This window comes from Nyctereutes procyonoides, unplaced genomic scaffold (assembly GCF_905146905.1).
Source record: "Nyctereutes procyonoides isolate TBG_1078 unplaced genomic scaffold, NYPRO_anot_genome, whole genome shotgun sequence".
Classification (NCBI taxonomy): domain Eukaryota; kingdom Metazoa; phylum Chordata; class Mammalia; order Carnivora; family Canidae; genus Nyctereutes; species Nyctereutes procyonoides.
This window is the reverse complement of record NW_026575048.1, coordinates 6,060,680-6,080,886: the sequence shown is the minus strand read 5'-3', so window position 1 is coordinate 6,080,886 and position 20,207 is coordinate 6,060,680. Positions and strand designations below refer to the sequence as shown.

The window sequence follows — 20,207 nt, the reverse complement described above, 5'->3', positions numbered from 1 at the left end:
AAAAAAAAAAGATGAGGAAGAAGAGGGCCTCGTGTTTCAAAGATAAAACTAAAAAAATAGACTACTTGGATCTCAGTCCTTTCTGCGCTGTTAGCTGTGCTCTTGTGGCACCTTGCCGCACTTCTCTGGGACTCCGTCTGACTTGCGGGTGGTAATGGTACTCATGGCCCACGGTTTGGTTTGGTGTGGACATCGATACCTTTCAGGCCTTCAGAGCACTGTGTAACCTGTGGCTGAACTCCCTTTAACCATTAGCTGTTTCCACCCCAAATTTCAGATTGCTAAATCGTTGCCGGTTGCGCTTTCCTTGATACTCTCTTGCAGGAATCCGAGTCTTGTAGACAAAAGCTGACACTTGCATTTTCAAGGGACTCAAATGGTTCACTTTTATCAAGTCCGGACAGACAGCTCAGACGCCCCCATCACCTACAGACCAGCAGGCGGGCGGCGGGCAGGTGCGCGGAGACCGCGCCCAGCGGGGCCCGGGCTGGCGGTTGGGCGAGCAGGTGACCGCGGGGTGTCAGGCGGTCCTGGGGCGGCCGAGAGTGGCTCCGGGGGTGCGGGGTGGGGTGTCCTGACCCGGGCTCCAGCTGCACGGCCAGGGGTCGTGGGCGCGGCCCCGGGGCACACACGGGATGGGAGCTGGCTTCAAGCGTGGGCTCCCCCCGGAGGCGGAGGGACGCCTGCTCCAGGTCGCGTTCCTGGCTGGCGGCCTCCCCGCGGGCCCCGACTTCGCCCTGCGCTGGCTCGACGGCGACCCGCACGTCGCCCCTTTGTCTGGCGGCCACCTCGTCCCCGCTCTGTTGTCAGGGCTTCCTCCCGGGAAGCGAGGCTGCCCCCGGCTGTCGCGACGCACGGAGGACGCGGCGAGGGCCGAAGCGCCGCACTCCCGCCGCGCGGGGCGCCCGCCGACAGCCCCGGCCGCAGCCCCGCCGCCCCGCCGCCCCGCGGGCCCTCGCCGAGGCCCGGGAGGGGGGCGGGGCGCGGCGCGGCCCGCGCCCTCTGATTGGCTGCGGGCGTCGAGGCGCCGCGCCGCGATTGGGCGGCCGGGCTGTCTGCGCGCGGGCGCGCGAGGTGGGGAGGGGGCGCTGGAAGCTGCTGGAAGTCAGGGGGCGGGGCGGGCGCGGGCGCGGGCGGCCGGGGGCGCGGGGCGGGCGCGGGGGCGCGGGCGCGCGGGGGCGCGGGCGGGGGCGCGGGCGCGCGGGGGCGCCGGGGGGCGGGCCGGGCCGGGCCGGGCCGGTCCCCGCCCCCGGCCCCGCCCCGGCCCGGCCCCGCCCCGCCCCGCGCCGCTCACACCGCGGGCGGCCAGGGGGCAGGCGCGCCGGCTGCATCCCCATCCTCGGCGTCGCCCGGCTCGGCGCGCGGGCGAGCGGGCGCGGGCGGCCGGAGCGCGGCGGGCGGAGCGCCAGGCCGGCCATGGCCACCACCAGCACCACGGGCTCCACCCTGCTGCAGCCCCTCAGCAACGCCGTGCAGCTGCCCATCGACCAGGTACCCGCGGCGGCCCTGCTGGCGGCGCGCCCTCGCCGCCCCCTCCCCGGCCGGGTGCCATCCGCGCGCGAGCCTGCCGGGGAGGGGGCGACCCGCCTGGTATTGTCCGCGCGCCACCTCGCGCCAGCCGCCCCTCCCCGCCGTGCCCACCCAGCCCCCACCCCGGCCGTGCCCGTGCAGCCCGGGGGGGCTCCGGGCACCGACGTGCGCGCGTGCATGCCCGGCCCTGCTGCCCGCCGCAGCCGCGCCCGGACCCCGCGACCCGGCGTCCCGGGGCCGCTCGCAGGGCGTGCGGGCAGCGGGGTGCGCGGCGCAGGGAGGCCGGGGTGTCCGTGCCCCCCGCGCGCGCGTGTCACCGAGCGTGCCCCTCGGGGAAGCCGCATCGGACGTGCCTCGCAGGAGAGGGGGCCCCGGGCGCGCGAGCGAGGCGCGGGGGAGGCCGGCTCAGGGCGCCGCGACCTGCGCCCTGGGACAGTTTGCGTTCAAGCGCGGCTTGCGGAACGGGAGGCAACAGTTTGCGGGGAAGGCAGAGGTTGGGAAGGGAAGTCAGAGCGGGGTGATCCTCCCAGGATTTCCAGCTGAGAAAGTTGCAACCGTGTCGTTGGCGAGGAGGCGCCCTTACCCCCTCCTCTCTCCCGCCCCCTCGAAGAAACGACCGGACCCGGTGGAGGGAAGGGGGCATGTCAAGGGAGGCCCGCCCGAGTGTGTGCGAAAGGCCTCAGGGTTGTTAAGGAACAAGCAGGATTGTGATGGCAAAAGCAGCGCCATTTTTGTGGAGAAAAAAGTTTGGAAGTAATTTCTCCGAGTGACATTTAGGGTAGTGGTTGGGGAAGGGGGCGGCGGAGCTGGAGAATTGCCCTAGCCCCGGGCTAGAGGTGATTAACTGAAATTTTTGCTTAAAAGTATTCCAGGTGTACTCCATCCAGGAGGGGGTTGTACTTTGCAAGGGGTCCTGGTTCCTTTTCTTGGGAGTGTTGCTGTCATGTCATCAGGGATTTCATTTATAAGACAGGATTCCTCTGTGTCCAGACTCGGTTTCATAGCAGCGAGATGGGAAACCACTCCTGGGCCTGACATTATGACATTAACTTGCTTTGTGCTCGACTGTTTTTTTTTTTTTTTTGAAGACTGAAGTGTGCCTGAGTATATAAAAATTTCTGCCTCCTGTTTGGGCCTGAATCCCTTATTTCTATTTCAGTCCTGATTTTTGATTCCTGGTAAAGTATCTATGCCCTGCAAATCTTGAGCAACAGTTCTAACGCTGTCATGCTAATGAAATACGAGCCGTGAAATTAATCATGTACTCTAAGAAAGTAGTCCTCTCTGTTTATTAATAAACTGATGAGAACCTAGGGTTGTTGTTTTTTTTTTTTTTAAATCTTCTTGGCTCTGTGGAGGATTCTCACTTTTCCAAACTGAAGTACAGTATGACCTTTTAGTGTATTACACTACTGACTTAAGTAGGTTGCTGCCACGGTAGCAGCAAATGGCAGGGATGCAGGATAGGCATCTGTTTAAAAATTTTTTTGATGATGGGAAGCTAGGCCTCAGACTTTTTTCTTTTTAGTTGAGGTGTAGTTGGCATACAGTGCTCTATTAGTTTCACGTGTACAACATAGTGATTGGACAATTCTGTACATTACACAGTGCTCACCAGATAAGTGTAGTTACCATCTGTCACTATATAACTTTTTCATTAATTTTAGGGAACAGGTGTATTCTTTCTTGCTCCGCCTACCATGATGTGTGGTTTTTTTTTTTTTTTTTTTACTCTGCTAATACCTTTTAATTATATAATGCTTATGACTTTTTAAAGTGATGTAGTATTAATGAACTCTTGTAAATATCTCAGCAATCCAGAGCAAGCTCTTCTCAGTACTGAAATAAACAGGAATCTCCAGGAAGGGTGACAGGACTAGAGATTTTGACTTTCCTTCTTATTACCTGTAGGTCCTGATTTGGTATCTTGGACAACTTTCTTTCTCTGGGGACTACTCTCAATTTTTGCAGCCAGTTGTATTTTGAGTTGTTTCCTTTTCTCTAAGCTAATCTGAAGATGTTGGATTAATAACCACACATGCTTAACTTTTTATAGTGATAATAAACTATTAATTTGAAGCACAAAAAATCGACTTTTTTTTGCTGAGAAAACTCTTGGAATAATTAAAAACTCATGTTGTAGATTGGGTAAAGAGTCATTTAATCATTAAGATTGAGCAAAACAGAAATTAATTTTTCTAACATGTAAGTAATTGAGTCCAAGTTGAGAGGAAGCCTAAGAATTACTTGTAATCAAATAGTGTGATTCAACAGGAAAAAGACAAATCAGGAAATGAAAAGTGTAAAAATATAACTTGTTAGTATGTTAATTTGGTATGTGCTAATTAACAGTGTTTCGAAAATTTAGGAAATTATAAAAGCAGGTGTTTAATGTCAGAGGAAGAAAAAGACCGTGGGGCCAGAGAAATAGTTGAACTCTTGTACGAGAGTGAGCATAGAATTTACAAAATGATAGAAAATACTTGTCTGTATGGAGTATACAAATGTACATTGCAGGCTGTAAGGTAAGAGAGAAGGAGAAATGTTTTGCAGTGAGACCAGGCAAAGCAAAGGGGCAGATCTTGCCTTAGACTCCTGAGTTGGTTAATCCTGAGAATTGCAAAGTGACCTTGAGGTAACCATAGTATTTCTCAGCATGCCTTACGTTTAAATAAAAATATTAACTCCAATATGGAGTGAGGGTAAATGATACTTTAAGCCTCTGATGTTGCCCCTTTCTAGGCCTTGGATTCCAGGTGACTTCATTTCTAGGGTGGTTATCGTGAAAGGGGTGGATGGAGAGTGGATTTTGAGTTAGGACTGAGAGAGAGCTGTGCCAGGACGAGGGCCGGACGTGCTGTGGAGAAGCCATCAGATGTCAGTGAATATAATTGTGTTCTTTATTAAGGCGCTGATGTGGTGAATTTTTAAAAGACCCCCAAAGTGAGAATGATTACATGTCCCAGATCAAACTATTTTTTAGAGTTTTTTATTTTTATTTTTTTAAATCTCATCATATCATATGTTCTGCTACATTTGATTGACTTCACTCTGAGTTACCAGACTGAGTCTGCTCTGGTAGCCCCAGAGCAGCTATGGTAAAATATCCCCAGCGATGGGGTATCCAGGGTGGCATTCTTGGCAGCCAGTTGGCCCCATCACATGGTCCCATTTGGAGACAGGGCCATCGGTTTAGGGATGGAGCTATTTGGGTGGAGAGAGGACAAGAGGGAGACTCAGATATTTTGAAAAGTTTGGAGTAGGAAGAAAATGATGGGTGGGGGAAGGAAGATGACCTGTTGCAGCTAATCCTGCAAAGTCAGGTCATCATTACAGTGGGTGACACCTTACAGTTTACAGGTCTCTTTCACAGCATTGTATGATGTAATTGAGCCTCACAATACCTTGTGAAGTCAGATGAGATTCAAGGTCTGATATATTTTAGCTGGATGTATATATGTTATATATATGTCGTACATATTATGGTATTAACCATTTGAGTAGGAGCTCAGTTTTAACTTATAGTCTTTAACATGTGGCAAATAATTTTGGCAGATCACTGTTGTAGATCTGGATTGCCAGTATATTTTGGGGGGAGATAGTGGAGATAAAGAACTTACCAAATACTGAAGTTCTGGTGGTAATTGTTGGAATAGAGAAAACTGTGTGTGTCTGTAAGAGAGAAAGAAGTGTGAATGGAGGCTTATAAAATCCTGTTTTGTTTTTGGTCAATTCGTTGATTGACCTTTTCTGTATATTTTCCCCACTGTACGATATAGGCATCCAATGGAGTGAAGGAATATGTCTGGGAAAAGAGTAGTTTCAAATATTAGCTTATTTAATCCTCCCATAGTTCTGTGCTATGATGAACCCCATTTTACAGATGAAGAAATAAGTGGAGTTTTCAGCATTGGGCCTTTGTAAGAATACGACTTTTAGGGGGAAGAAGGTGAGTAACAACGAAACAAGCCAATCAAGGATTGATTTTATTTTAAAGCTGCCACTTGAACGCTTTAGGTTTAGGACATAAATATTTAACTCATTTGTCTGTCCTGTCTACTTTTACACCCGTAATGAGCATCAGTCTTCATCACGAGAACCCAGAAAATACTGAGACAATCTGCTGTGGAAGATTCCTTTTAATAAGGAAGGCATATGGAACTAGGAATCTTGAATCTGTATTTTAGGCCCTGTCAGTTAACTAATTTTAGATATGTCACTTTACATAAATGAGTTCCCTTCTGTGTAAAATGTGTGTTGCGCTTAGTTTTAAAATTCCATGATCCTGTGTTTGTTTCATTAGCTGAGGAAGCTGCCCCAAATTCTTTCTGGACTGAGTTGGAGGGAATATAAATAAAAACTTGAGGGAGGAAAAATGGACTAATAAATTTTGAAGAAGTTTGCAACAGTGAGAATTGAAACTGCCTTTCTTTAATCTGAAGCAGCTAAGCAAAATAACCACATGCCCTGAAAATTGCAGTTAACGCTGGTTTCCCTGAATTCTGTCCCTTTATCTGTAGGAAGTAGTAGTGTGGTGGTGGGGTGGCAGAGGCAAGATTGGGTCTGCAGCCAGACTCCGCCAGCCCTGTGCTCTTTGGCAGATTACTGTTTTTCTTCGAGCCCCAGTCTCCTCATCTGTAAAACAAATAATAAATAACACCTACTTGTAGATTATTGTGAAGATTAAAACACAAAGTCTCTGTAAAGCGCCTGGCTCCTCGTATGTTTGTTACACCTTTCCTCTCCACGCGTTAGGAACTGTATGTAAGTTAACATCTGTTCATATGTATTCCAGTTTTCATCTTTAGGACTTCCTTTTTTAGGAAGGGAAATAGGAGGTTGAGGTTCAGTCATATGCCCACACAGTGATTAAATTAGGATTAAAAAATCTAGTTTTGAATTTGGAGTCAGAAGTGGTTTTCCTGCCTCTTTACCGCTTCAAGAGTTCTTTTGTCCCCTGCTTTAAAACTTCCTGTGTTGGCCCTGCCTTGAGAGGTACAAATAACCCTAGTCTCTGTTTATGGGGGGGTCCATCAGGGCTGACTTTCCAGGGAAGTCATCAAAACGACTCACACACACACAGCTTTTGCCTGCAGTCAGTTAACAGGTGAGATTCCACAATGAGAGAACTTGGTAAGATTTCTTTAAAATAAAACAAGCCATAACCACAGTCCTTGCAAGAGGGATCGTTTCATGATTTTAAGGATGACATGGGTCTAGCCTGAAGCCCAGCTTTGGTAAATATGTAGGGTGTGGAAAAGGAGGGCGAGGATCACTAGTGTGTGAAAGGTTGAATCAGGATTCAGGAGATCCGAATAGGCGCCAGCACGCACGCCTTCTTCTTTCTGGGCTTATCAGAATCCTAACCATTCTTCCAATTCTGTGTCCCATGCACCTTGCGAATAAATCTTTCTGAGTCCTCTCCGAAGTGACTGATTTCTTATTCGAACCACAGAAGCATTTTGGATTTGATACAGTTCCGGCATTTATTCTGCTTATCTATGTATCAGGCAGGGTTCTGGTGGGAGCCAGGTTGAACTAGGTAACCAAGGAGACCTTAAGACTATTTACTGAGATAAGGGCAGGTTTAGGGAAATCAGCAAGGAGGAGCCCAGTCCCCCAGGACCAGCTCCACTAGGCCTAGAGAGACTGGGAGGAAATGGAGCAGAACCCTAAGGGGGAGCCCGGGGGGCTGCTCCCAGAGGCCTGCTTGAGAAGGGGTGGGAGAGGTGAATGATCCCTTGCACCCCTCCCATCCTCCATCTCCTGCTGGTGTCTCCTTTGAGGGCGCTCAATGCTTTGGGGCCGCAGAATTGAAGTGGAGGGTGGATCTGGAAGGGCATTTAAATACCCACAACAATATGATTACTAGTAAGTATCTTACAATTTTACTCATTTCTCGACCTGCTGAATACAGATTAAAAAAAACCTTTTGTCACATCCCCATTCTGTCTTTTTCTCAGTTATTCATTTTGAAAGAATAGTTGATTCTTGCTGTTTCGTTTTCCTAATTCCTGTTCACTCTTAGAACCGTTGCAGTCAGTCTGCTGCCTCCAACACTAACAGCCGGGTCCAGCGGCGACTTGAAGAGATGCACTCATCGGTCACTTGCCTGTGTCACACTCCTCGTGGCCTCCACGCTGCCTGCGGCGGTGCGCTTTCAAGTGTGGCTCTGAGACCGCTTGTATCAAAAGTCCCTCGGGGCTGTTGTTAAAAATACGGATTCCCAGTGTCTACCTAGAACCTCCTGCATGAGATGAGGGCCAGGGGAACCAGTGTTTTTGACCAGGCTCTTTCCTACCCCCACCCCCAACCCCACCCCCCATCAGAAAGCTTTTTAAGGTTCTCCATATTAACTCAAAAGCTAGAAACATGTGATGTGTTTTTAAAACGTTTGTATTTGATTATTTAATGTGTAGCCTCTAAAATAGAACACAGGATTATGGTGCTATTGGCAGTAGGATCGCAAGATTTGGAAAAATAAAATTCATAGTGTTCTCCAGGCGGTATGGGCCTGGAATGGGGCAGGTTTTTTGTTGAATGAGGTACACGCCTCGCTTCAATCCTGTTGTTTATCTCTCGTGACTGTGTATAACCTCAGGTATAGACAGTGTCAGGAGTCAGAAGGTGGGCTCCTCCCCGGATATGAGGCCTGCCCGGTGAGAGGTGCTGTCCCCCCCGATTGCCAGCCCTACTTTGAGAACCTCGGACAGCGGGCTGGGAACCTCTTAGTGTGGCCGCTCACTCCCTTATATTATCCAGAGCACGGCCGCCCCAGCCAGACCGGGCGACAGCGTGCCCAAGGCCTCGCGTCTACAGGTGGTGGAGCGGGAGTTTCAAGCCCAGTCGGCTGCTGCTTGCGGTACCTGTGTCCTCAGTCACTTGATGTTCCTTCCGATGCTTTTCCTGTCTTTTGACTCCGCCTTGGAGTAAGCTGTTTCCCCTGTAGCCCTCCCGCTCCGCCTCTCCCCTCGGCTCTGGGCTCCCACCCGTTGGTCCCTCCGTGGGAGTGGAGCAGAAGCCCCCCCCCCCCCCCCCGTCATCCAGATCTGTCTTTGGGAGGCGTTAATGGGCACATCTCGGGGCTCCCCCCTTTCCTGGGGCTCCTTCTCACACGTGGTTTCCTGCCCACTCTAGGAAGCCCTGTTTGGTTTCGGGGGTTTGGCCACCGTCGCTGATGAGAGCGTCCCAGCAACTGCCTCGTGTCCCTCCTGCTTTCACCTCTGAGGGCACCTGCAGCACTTTTACCCAGATGATTTCATTTGCTTATTTTATTTCATTTATTTCATTTTCTCCCTGCTGGGCCATCAGTTGCCTACGAATCGGGCCCTCCTCTTACTCACGTGTGCTCCTCATGCTTCGGACCAGCGCTGGCTCACTTAGGCCGCGCTTGGGACTAGGGCACCCCACGGCCAAGAGCACAGATTGGCACCGGTGACCGTCACTTACTAGCTGTGGCCTTGGCATCCACGGATCTCTGGTAGGCGGGAGGGTCCTGGTCTCTGGAATGGGGCAGCTGGTGGGCCCTGCGCCTCAGGGTGGGCTTGGCAGGGCGGAGGTGGCTCCCTGGGCGCGGCCGAAGCTCGCTGGTGGCTCCCGGACTCCGCAGGTGCCTTTCCCAGGTGGTGGCCGCCACAGCGTCGGCCCGTGAGCTCGGGGGTCTGGGGGTGCGTTTGCGGCCGTCCCCGGTGCCCGTGTTTGAGCGTCCGGTGTGCCGGACAGTGTGCTGGCCCTGCGGATCTGGAGAAGAAAGTGGCTGCAGCCTAGAGCAGTGATTTTAAGACTATTCCAGAAGCACCGCTAGCAGGGGGAGCCGGTGCCCGGGATCGGGTGGAGGGTCTGGGTGAGGAGCTCCGAGGAGCGGGCAGGGGGCCTGTGCACTTGTGCTCCACGGGACTCCGGGATCGTTTTCGTGGTGGCCCTTCACTGGGTGACGCGCTTCCTTGCCTCTGCAGCCCAGCTGGCCAGGGGCTCCCCGCGTGGGGTTCAGGTCCCCCCGTGACTTGGTGACCTCCAGCATCCCCGGCCTGTGAGGCTTACTGAAGCCTGCACAGCCGACCCGTCGTTCCCAGGAAGCTCCACCAAGCCTTTTGGCTGACTTTATTTTTTTGGTAACTTAAAAGGAGATTGGGAAAGCCTAGAAGAACTTTGGAGGGCTGCGACGATCGTCCCAAAGGAAATGAAGATAACCCCAAGAGGTACCAGCATTCTCAGCGAAATGACTGCAGCGTCTGGTGATACGGGAGATTAGGGCTGGCTGTGAAGAGAGGCTTTATCAAGAGATTGGGAAGAAAGCCTTCAGACTGCGTAATTGTCTTTATTCAGAAAGAACAAAGGGCTGCTGTGGGTGCTGTGCCCTCTCCCCTTCCAGAAGGACTCCTTTGGGGTATATGCCCCCTGGCCCAGGACCAGCCGATCCAGGGAAGCCCGGGCCAGCAGCAGGTGCCACCACTGGATCCCCTCTGGCAGCCAGCGTCCTTGTGGACTGAGGAAGCCAGGGGACCCCCAGCTGCCAAACAGATGGACCTGACTTTTCTGTGAAGACACAGGCCTCTGACCAGCTCGTCTTGCCCCTCTCTAGGCAGTGGACAAAATGTCACATACTTTATTTTAATCCACAACCCCATAGAAACTTAGTTTCTAGAGGATTTCTGTGTGAAACTAGGTATTTGTGGAAGACTGGACTTACAGAAAATGTATAATTTTAGGTATATTTAAGTTACTCAGTTATATGTGTATTGAATAACTCTCTGCTTATACAAACAACAAACTCTGAATCCTTTTCCTTTTTTTAAAAAATATTTTATTTATTTATTTATTCATGAGAGACACAGAGAGAGGCAGAGACACAGGCAGAGGGAGAAGCAGGCTCCCTGCAGGGAGCCCGATGTGGGACTCGATCCTGGGACCCCAGGATCACGACCTGGGCTGAAGGCGGCGCTGAACTGCTGAGCCACTCAGGCTGCCTTGAATCCTTTTCTTTTTGAAACTAAATTATATGTAAATCTACATACATGAAAGATACTTAGGTGATACCTAGGTTTTTCTTTTTTTTAACTTATTTAAATTAAGTTAACATACAGCGTATCATTAGTTTCAGACGGATACTTATTTTGTTAAAACTGAATGGAGAGAAAGGCTCTGCCTTTTTTGCAAAACCACGGGTCTAGTGGGTGCTCAGTGGTGATTGAATTGAATGCATTGAATTTGACAATATTAAATTTCAAAGATAAATGTAAAGTCCTGCAATGAAGTTCTAGAAATTAATTGTATAAAAGGAGAATGGCCTGAGACCAGCATTAAATTTTATGAGTAAACCTTGGGAGAGTTTTTGTTGATTGGAAGGTGCCATTTAGCTGACCAGGTCACAGGTTAGGTGAAGTAGTAACGCCAAATTAAATTCCAAATTTGGCGTCTAGAGGTCACTGGGCAAGGAATGTAAATGAACATAAATGTAGGTGCAGCCTTTTATGAGGTGTGGACAGCATGGCCATCTGGAAAGCCCGTGTCCACTCTAAAAGGAAAGCCCTCCCTCTTTCTCATGGTTACCAAAGCTGATTTTTCAAGGGAAGCTGGAATGCTAGATTTTTGTGAAAATACGATTTTTAAAATTTTGGCTAAAATATGCTTATGTTTTCTTTCTTTGAGCTCGAACAACACGTGTAGGCCAGATTTAGCTTATTGGCCATTAAGAAGTATGTAGCAGTTTCTGTTACAGTTGAGGGTGGGGAGTCTGCTCTGAAGTATATCGGTCTGGAACATGAACCAACCAGATTATAACCATAGTCAGCACCCAGGACTAGAGAGTCTCTGTCATGCAGTGAAGAAGCAATTCTTTTATTTCATCACTTGGTAATTTCATCCTTAAATTGGCCAATAGAATTTCAAATTAAGTTTCACCTGACTAGTTCTTTTCCTTGGGAGTGGGTCACGTCTTGGAAATAATCTTGAAAGTTGATATCCCTCTATTTTTTATTTTTAAAATATTTTATCCATTTATTTTAGAGAGAGCTAACAAGTAGGGAGGGGCAGACAGAAGGGGAAAGAATTCGAAGCAGACTCTGCACTAAGCATGGAGCTGAATGCGGGATGTGGGGCTTGATCCTACCACTGTGAGTCCCGGACCTGAGCAAAAACCAAGGCTTAGATGCCCAACTGATTGTGCCACCCAGGTGCCCCAGAGAGTTAATATCCCTCTAAAGAGGGAAGGTTGGACTCTTACACAACTATCATTTCATTCTTTAGGCAGATCTAGTATTACAGATTAGATTAATTGATCTAAGTTGTCCAGGCTGTTTTGTGGGGTGTGACATTAAAAAAAAAATCTGTCTAATAGGGAATAAAGTAATATTTGAAAATATTTGATTGTATAAGCCCCTGCCACTTTTTCAGTTTTGTTAGAGTGTACATTGAATTTTGGCTGGTGTGTTTTGTCTTGTGATAACTATTCAGGGTTTGGAGTTTAAGTTTAATCTACAGTTGCTTCACTGTGAGTCTTAGCATGCCTTTTCTAATACTAGGACTGGCACAGCTGTTCATGTTAGCTGCTTACCAAGAATAGAAATAACGAAGACTTTCAGTGTCTGAGTAGAGCTGAGAAGATGAAGGTGGAGGGCAGAGTGAAGATTCCCTTGCTGATCCTTAGTATCTTCGTAGATAAGAAGTCCCTAGTCTAAGATGATAATTTTGTTCTTGTAAAATATTTTAAAATCACATAGTAAGAGAAAGTCTTGGTATATTTGGCATCAAGAAATTGAGCTTCAGCCTTCCATTGGATTTGAATGCAAATTCTGATAAACTAATCAAAATTGAAAGAGAATTTTGGGTATTGTCAAACTGGATATTTGTTACAATTTGCAATATGGCTTGGAAGGATTCCATTCTAAAGTGGTTTCTTTTTTAAAGTGCAGGAAATATAAATTAATGGAGAAATACAGTGTTCTAAGAAGGTTTTTGGCACAGACTCAGAGTTTACCACATAGGATATAAAGTAATTTATAAAGTAATTTTGGTAGCCAACACTTGAGTAGATTTAAAAAAAAAAAGTCCTCAGAATATTAAAGACCAAAGGATTTTGGGACCATTTCAGCAAAGACAGAATAAATTGAAATAATGCCCAAAGCTGGTCCTGGATTATTTTCCTTTCTGTATTGATTTTATTGAAAACAAGGACCTCTGGAAAACAATGAAAATGTTAAACTGCACATCCCTATTTTGTTCCTAATTCTAGATTAGGGAGATGTATGATATTGAAGTTTTAGCTCTTGTAAAACGAAAAAAGGCCCTATAGGTCAGTGTGCCTTGGCTAGGTTGGTGACGTGGATTAGCAAGTAGATTAGCCATCTCTGTTTTGGACAACAGACAGTGTGCAACAGGGCCCGGCCCAGCAAAGGAAGGCCAAGTGTGTGGTGTATTACTGTAAGTCCTATCCTGGGACGGTGGACAATGACCAAAATCCAGAGCCTTCTCTGAAACTGGGGATCAAGTTAACGAGATAGTAGTCATGTAGGAGATAAACCCTTTGATAAATTGGTATCATTCTGAGAGTGACTATGGAAATTTGTAAATTGTTGGAGGTGGTAATCTGCAGCGAATGTTCGTACTTTTAGAACATTTTTTTAAAAGACATTATTTATTTATTCGTGAGAAACACACACACACACACACACACGCACAGGCAGAGACAGAGGCAGAGGCAGAGGCAGAGGCAGAGGCAGAGGCAGAGGCAGAGGCAGAGGCAGAGGGAGGAGAAGCAGGCTCCATGCAGGGAGCCCGATGTGGGACTCGATCCCAGGTCTCCAGGATCAGGCCCTAGGCTGTAGGAGGTGTTAAACCACTGAGCCACCAGGGCTGCCCCAGAACATTTTTTTTTTTTTTAAAGAGGAAAGTTGCTGGGTGATGGTAACACTTGAGGTGTTAGGAATCACCATTTTGGTGGGAAAGAGAAAGAAGGATAAGTAGATAATGGCTTACTGAGTACGTTGTAGGCCAGGGGTTTATTAGGTCCTGGATGTGAAGATGAGTAAGAGCTGGTTCTGGCTCTTGAGCTGCTTGTGTAGCACTAAGAGAAAGATTGACAAATGTTTACAGCATGTACTTGAGTATCAGAGGAGATGTTGGGATTAGTTTGGATAAAGCTGCTACAACGGAGAAGCCCAATAATGTCAGTGACTTTGAGATAGTTTATTTTTCTTAGGTATCAGTTTGATGCAAATGGCCTAGACTGGTGGATAGTTAGGCACCACCTGGTCATCCAAATACCCGTATTTCTTTCAGCACATTGTTCTTCTACTGGGGCCTTATTATCAGCCTGATGAGGCTGGTTTGTGTATGGCAGTGGTCGTCCTTAAGCTAGAGGTGGCACAAGGATCCTCTGCTGCACTTGCTGAAACACATTGCTGTGCCCTATGAACAGGGTCCAGATCGGGTCCTGACAATTTGCCAAGTGTACTGGGTTCACAGGTGATGTTACTGCTGCTGCCCTGGGGACCATACTTTGAGATCTTGGAGGATTCCAGTCCTCCAACAGGAAAGAAGGAGAGAGAACCCAAGTGGTCAGTCATTGGCCAGAAGTGGCACATACGTATCACTGTGACTCACATTCCTTTTGCTAGAGCTTTGTCTCATGGCCACAGGTCACAGCAAGGGGATGGTTGGGAGTGGGTCTAGGGGCTGGTAAATGTCACCTACCTGGGCAGCCGTGTCCAGCCACACTTCTGCTACTGTGTAAGAGCAGGACAGGCTCCACCCCACTCTGGAATCATCTAGGGAAAAACAGCTGTAACTCAGGGCTGGTTTGGCCATGCAAGGTAACACTGGAGATAGAATCTTGAGGGTTGAATTTTCCTGACTTCCCAGGGAGGCTGCACAACTTGCATTTCAGGAAACTGTTTGCAAAGGAAAGGAGGGCAGGCTCACTCCTTCAGTAAATACTGGTTGCTGGTCAGGCTTTGTGTGAGGCCTGGTACTGCAGGGAGTCAGAGTAGAAGGGCAGGGGCTCATGATGCCGCTGATTAAAAAGCAAATATGCTTCATGCATTAAGACTCCAGTGGTTAAGATCATAGGTGCAGGAGTCCGCGCGGATTCAGGTTGTGGTTCTGCCACTAAGCAGACAAGCCATGTGCGTCGCTTGGGCCTCACTTCTGTACCACAGAGCAAGCGCTCCATGAACGATGGCTCCCATTGCACCTTTGGTGGGCACTGCTCGCGTGAAACAAAATCTTCGCTAGGAAGTCTCTGCTGGATGGCTGTCTGGCTTCTCCTTGAGCACCTCTGTGATGGAGAACCTGCTTCCTTTATTTGGCCAGTTCCACTTCTGGATAGCTGTAGATGTGAGGGAGTTTGTTATCCTGGGGCCCATAAACTTTCTGAAATAATCCAGAAATGCTCTTATTAAGCCCATTTCTTCATGGTCACCTTTCAGGTCATTGGAGACATTCCATTCTTTCTTTCCATGGTTGGCCGATGAGCAACTGCACTTTAGTAAATTAGATTTCGGTACCCCTCCATTTTCTAATATGGAATGCATGGGCTTATGCGTGAATACTTGTAGCTCTCCTGGGATGGATGCCCTGCAGCTACACGTTCAGTTTCCAAGTGTTGCTCTCTTGAGAGTATTGCATCGTTGGCATACTCGTTTGAAGATTTATTGCTTTTTGCCTCTATTATTTACTAATATGTATGAAATAATAAAAACAAAATTACTGATTGAGTAATGGAGCATGTTCTCATAAATGATACATTTGAATGATCATGATATGATAGATAATGATGGAAACCATTGGGCATGCCCCAAATGCCACTGTTTACGACCCAGTGGCCTCATTGTACACAGCTGGCTTATTGTTCAGGTGTGGAAAAAAAAGAGTATACCTGAAGAACATGGGTGAAATGCTGGAAATGTGTCATCTAAGATTGTGTTTAAATCTTGTGTCCATCAAGTCACATTTTTGATCAGATGTCTGATGGCTGAATGGTTAAAATCAACAGTAAGTTAAAGCTGAATATTATCTAGGCAAATCTCAAGAGTTTCTCTGTCTTCAACTCCTAAAAATGATTGACAATGTCTTCTAGTTATTTCGGCAAACATTTGTTTCCCTCCATAGATTTGAAACAGTAGGAATTCTCTTCTTAAACATTCTTATGAAGACTGTTGACTTGAGGGTTTAATTAGCGAGAACAAAACATGTTTTGGATACCCTAGTTCTCATTCACACCTCCCTTTTCTTCATAGTCCTGAGGTATTTTTATTGTGTGTGTATGATTCATTGTGGTTCTTATTGTGAATTTAGAGTTTTTCTGCTTGTGAAATTGAGATGGTGGAGCTGATTATTCTGTTTTTAATTCATTCTTAGAAGATGTGTAGAATTCCCAAATAGAGCATTTTCATTAAAAAAAGGTCATTTTTCATGACTTGAATGGAACTAAATAACAGTTTTGGCACTTATTAATTATAACAGCAGTTTACTCCTGTGGTAAGAAATGTGTAGTTATAGCTCACCTGATAGATAGTAATGTGAAAATCCTATAAGGTGAATTTACAAGTTAAATGTATAATGCTTAACTATATATATTTGAAAGTAAATATTCATCATGAAAAATAAATGTGAATGACATGCATTGTTTGTATTATTGGTGTTACTTGGCTGCTTGGAGATAATGATAGGTTAGGTTATCTCGGGAGATAAAATTGAGATAAGTGAAAAATTCAAGGATACCAGGAAATAGGCCTTTTACCGGCTAAGACCCAAACCAAAGCAGAGCAGTGGCTTTAGGCTGAGTCAGCAGGGCAAAACCAAACTTCAGTTCATCTGTAACTTGAGAAGTGGATGAAATTAGGCATTTCATATTTTTTTTTTTTTGTTCTTTGGGAGCTGAGTCTTCTTATATTACATATAAATTCATTTGATATTTGTGCATTTTTATTTCATTTGTATTTTTACCAACGATGTATTATGTACACTCTAGGCAATTGAACTTAGTTTGTATATTTTCTATCTGATTTAAAAAGTAATACATAATTCCTTGTGTAAAATTTGTAAGATACAGAGTATAGAGATAAAAATTGGAAAATCACCCATTATTCTTCCAACTCAGAGGCTACTTTTGCTGACTCCTGTATGAGTGTGTATATGTATGTGTACACATTTATGTATTTAAACAAAATTGAGTGCATCCTAAATATTAAATTTTTGTGACCTTTTATTTTTACTTAACATTTTGAGAGTCATTTCCAATTTTATTAAATTTCTTTCCAGGGATGCCTGGGTGGCTCAGTGGTTGAGCGTCTGCCTTTGGTTCAGGGCGTGATCCTGGAGTCCCAGGATCAAGTCCCACGTCGGGCTCCCTGCATGGAGCCTGCTTCTCCCTCTGCCTGTGTCTTTGCCTCTTTCTCTCTGTTTTTCTCATGAATAAATGAATAAAAAAAAAATCTTAGCAAAATCGCTTTCCAAAACCTATATAATATTCCAACATTTGGGTGTACATAGTTTAATTATTCCTCAGGTTGTATATAGTACTTTGTTATCATTTTGCAATAAACTTCCTTATATATACATTTGGTACAAATACCTGTTTATTTCCTTAGAATAAGAAATTTCTTAGGTTTGAGGCAATAGGCAAAATTACTGTTTTTTTAAAAATAATTATGAGAACTTTTCTTTTAATTACCACAGTTTATTTTCTTCTTTAATATTTTTAATCATGTTTTCACTTTTGAAAATTTCTTCATACTTACACCCTTTAGAAGTTACCTTGTCTTGGGGCACCTGGGCAGCTCAGTTGGTTAGGGAACCAACTTAAAAAAATTTCTTTTTTAAGATTTTATTATTTAATTATTTATTTGACAGAGAGAGAGAGAGAGAGAGAGAGAGCGCGAGAGCGCACAAGCAGGAGGAGCAGCAGGCAGAGAGAGAGAGAGGGAGCAGCAGACTCCTCGCAGAGCAAGAAGCCTGATGTGGGACTCGATCCTAGGTACCAGGGATCATGATCTGAGCCGAAGGCAGATGCTTAACCAACTGAACCACCCAGGTGCTCTTAAGCTTCTGACTCTTGATCTTGGTTCAGGTCTTGATCTCACTGCCATGAGTTCGAACTTAGTTAAAAAGAAGTTACCTTGTCTTGTTCTCCTGTGTGGGAATGTTTTGTGCGTAGGAAAGTTGTCAGGGCTGCCCAGCTTGGGTGAGTGTCTACTCACAACTGGGAATGTGCTTCCCTTGCCCCTCCACCTCCACCACTTGGTTGAAGGATTAGGAAGAGGCCCCATCGTAGGTGGTGTGTGGCTCTTTATATCCCTTGCCTCTGGCTGGCACTGAGCGAGGAATTTTTTTGTACACTGTTTTTGTAAGCGTTGGTTTACCAGGTTGTTTCCCCGACTAGACTGAGCAAGGTTTTGGTGCAAGAACGAGGGATCCGTTCAACGTGCCTGCCTACGTCTGCAGGCGTTTGTCAGATGTCTACATTGCCTTCAGGTTTTAGGATGATAGTTCCAATTTTTAGAAAAAAGGTACTAAATTAATTTTTAAGCCTCCAAACCATTTGGAAGTCTACCAGCATTTTTTTTTGTTTGTTTTTAAAACAAATCAGTTACTCAAAAGCATTTCTAGAATTTCAGTGTCATGCTTAATGTCTTCATGGTATTTGCTTACATGTTCTCATTCCAGGCTCCTGGTTTCTTACTCCACTTTGTGTGGTGGTGAGTTAGACTTTAACATGAAAAGGAACCACGCCACTTGTGGATTGGATGGTATGGTCCGGGGACGCTGGAGGCTGGATATCTGCCTGCCTTATGCTCAGAGGTCACCCTGAACTACCTCTAATGAGGTGTCATGGTTAACTGAACAGACACGTACATTTTTCCTTTGTTCTCCTTTCAGTGAGTCCTGCCTCATGTTTCTGACAATAATAGGGAGATTCCACTCCTCCTTGGTTCTCTACCTGTACACGAAGAAGAAACAAAAATTGTCATATTACTTTAGGAAATGTAAAGAAAGTGAAGATAGATATTTAGGACAAGTCATAGGTCCAGTGCTTGCTCAGGGTTCCTTGGGGAGACTAGAGCCCGAAGTCCTGCAATGATTGGGCCCTGCCAACTTGTTTAACCTAATTTCTTAGAGGTTTTTCTCCTTTCGGTTTCATCTACACTGGCCTTCTCACAGTTCTTTGAATATTTGAAGCATGTTCCTGCCTCAAGGCCTTTGCACTTGGTATTCTTGCTCAAGGTATCTGTATGGCTTACTCTCTCGCTCAAGGCCTTCTAGAGGAGGCCTTCTCTGAACTCCCCATTTGAAAATAGAAACTCCAGTCATTTTGGGGTGCCTGGGTGGCTCAGTCGGTTAAGCGTCCAACTCTTGATTTCTGCTCAGGTAATGTTCTCAGAGTCATGAAATTGAGTCTGGCATTGGGCCCTGCGCTTAGGAGTTAGTTTTGAGATTCTCTCTTCCCGTCTCTCTCTGCTCCTCCTCCCACTTGTGCTCTGTCTTCTAATTTGTCTCTTTCTAAAAGCAAATAAACAAAATCTTAAAAAGAAAAAAAAACTCCTGTCATTTTTCTGTTTCTGTTGTGTTTTTAGAAATATTGACCTTACATTATTTTATATATTTTTGTATTATATATTCATTTGTTTACTGTCCATTTCTCTTACTAAAATGTAATCTCCATGAGAAGGGACTTTGTTTTTTCCAGTAGCATCTGGGACAAGGCCTGGCACATAGCAGTTGCTTAATACGTATTTATAAATGAACTATGAACCTGATGATTATTTGTATTTTTTAGGTTTCATTTCCTAAAGCTAACCGAACATCATTTATCAGCAGCAAATGATGGAGATGACGACCTGTCTTAGCATTAACTTCTGTTTCCTTTTTGTCATTTTACTTTAATGCATTATCAATTGGGAAATGTATTTTTTTTCTTGTTTAGAGGCAGCAGTGTAAAATGGTGGTAGGGCTGCTTTTTAGGTAGAAAACCTGAAACTAGTCATTTAACCTCTAAACTGGAGATGCTTCAGTTTCCTTGTATGTAGAGTAGAGATAAAGGTAATGTTGAAGAGTTTTAGGATTTAGTCATTAATAGCCCGCTTTTGCCAAATTTAGACCAGAGAGAGAGAGTGAGAGAGAGAGAGAGAGGGAGATTTATAAGAGTCGCTAGACAGTGGATAAGATTGTCAGCCTATGGACAGAACCTGGCCTGGAAGCTGTGACTTACAGGTGCTGCCCGGCGGAGTTCCTAGTGCTTTGCTCCTGGAAGTAAATATAACTCCCCCAGTGCAGACAGAGCTGGGTGTCTGCAGGTTTCCCCTAGAAGAAACACAGCTTCCCAGCAAACTTCCCACATAGCGAAATAGGGTGTAGGCTGGCAGGTTTAAAGAAAGCCCAGAAGGTTAAGTGAAATCGCTCCTCCTCTGATGGGAAGGAGTAGGGCAGGCAGGTGTGTTACTAGGAGAAACATGACACCCCAGAGAATAGAGGGTCCCCCTAACAGGTGGTACATACTGTGATGAGGGCTTTTATAAGATCTTTGCTTGGTGCAGAGTTTGGAGCATAGGAAGTACTGAATGACTATTAGTCATAATTAGTGTTGTAATACCTCTTTATCATAATGGACTGTAATATTTTTTTTCCCTATGTACTTACTAGACTAGCTTACAAGCTCTTGGGAGAAGAAACTCTTGGTTCTC

General features: G+C 46.1%; 1 protein-coding gene across 2 annotated transcripts in view; it reads left to right on the top strand.

Annotated features, from left to right (window-relative positions):
• The first annotated feature begins 1,319 nt into the window (after positions 1-1,319).
• Positions 1,320-20,207, top strand: part of MBOAT2 (membrane bound O-acyltransferase domain containing 2) — a 122,793-nt gene continuing 103,905 nt past the window's right edge. The window contains exon 1 of one of the 2 annotated variants that reach the window (XM_055327458.1): positions 1,320-1,491. Coding sequence is in view for 1 of the 2 variants with exons in the window: in XM_055327457.1 (XP_055183432.1) it covers positions 1,417-1,491 (75 nt within the window). In the remaining variant the exon portion in view is untranslated. The remainder of the gene's footprint in view (positions 1,492-20,207) is intronic. The other variant, XM_055327457.1, reaches the window with a different exon arrangement.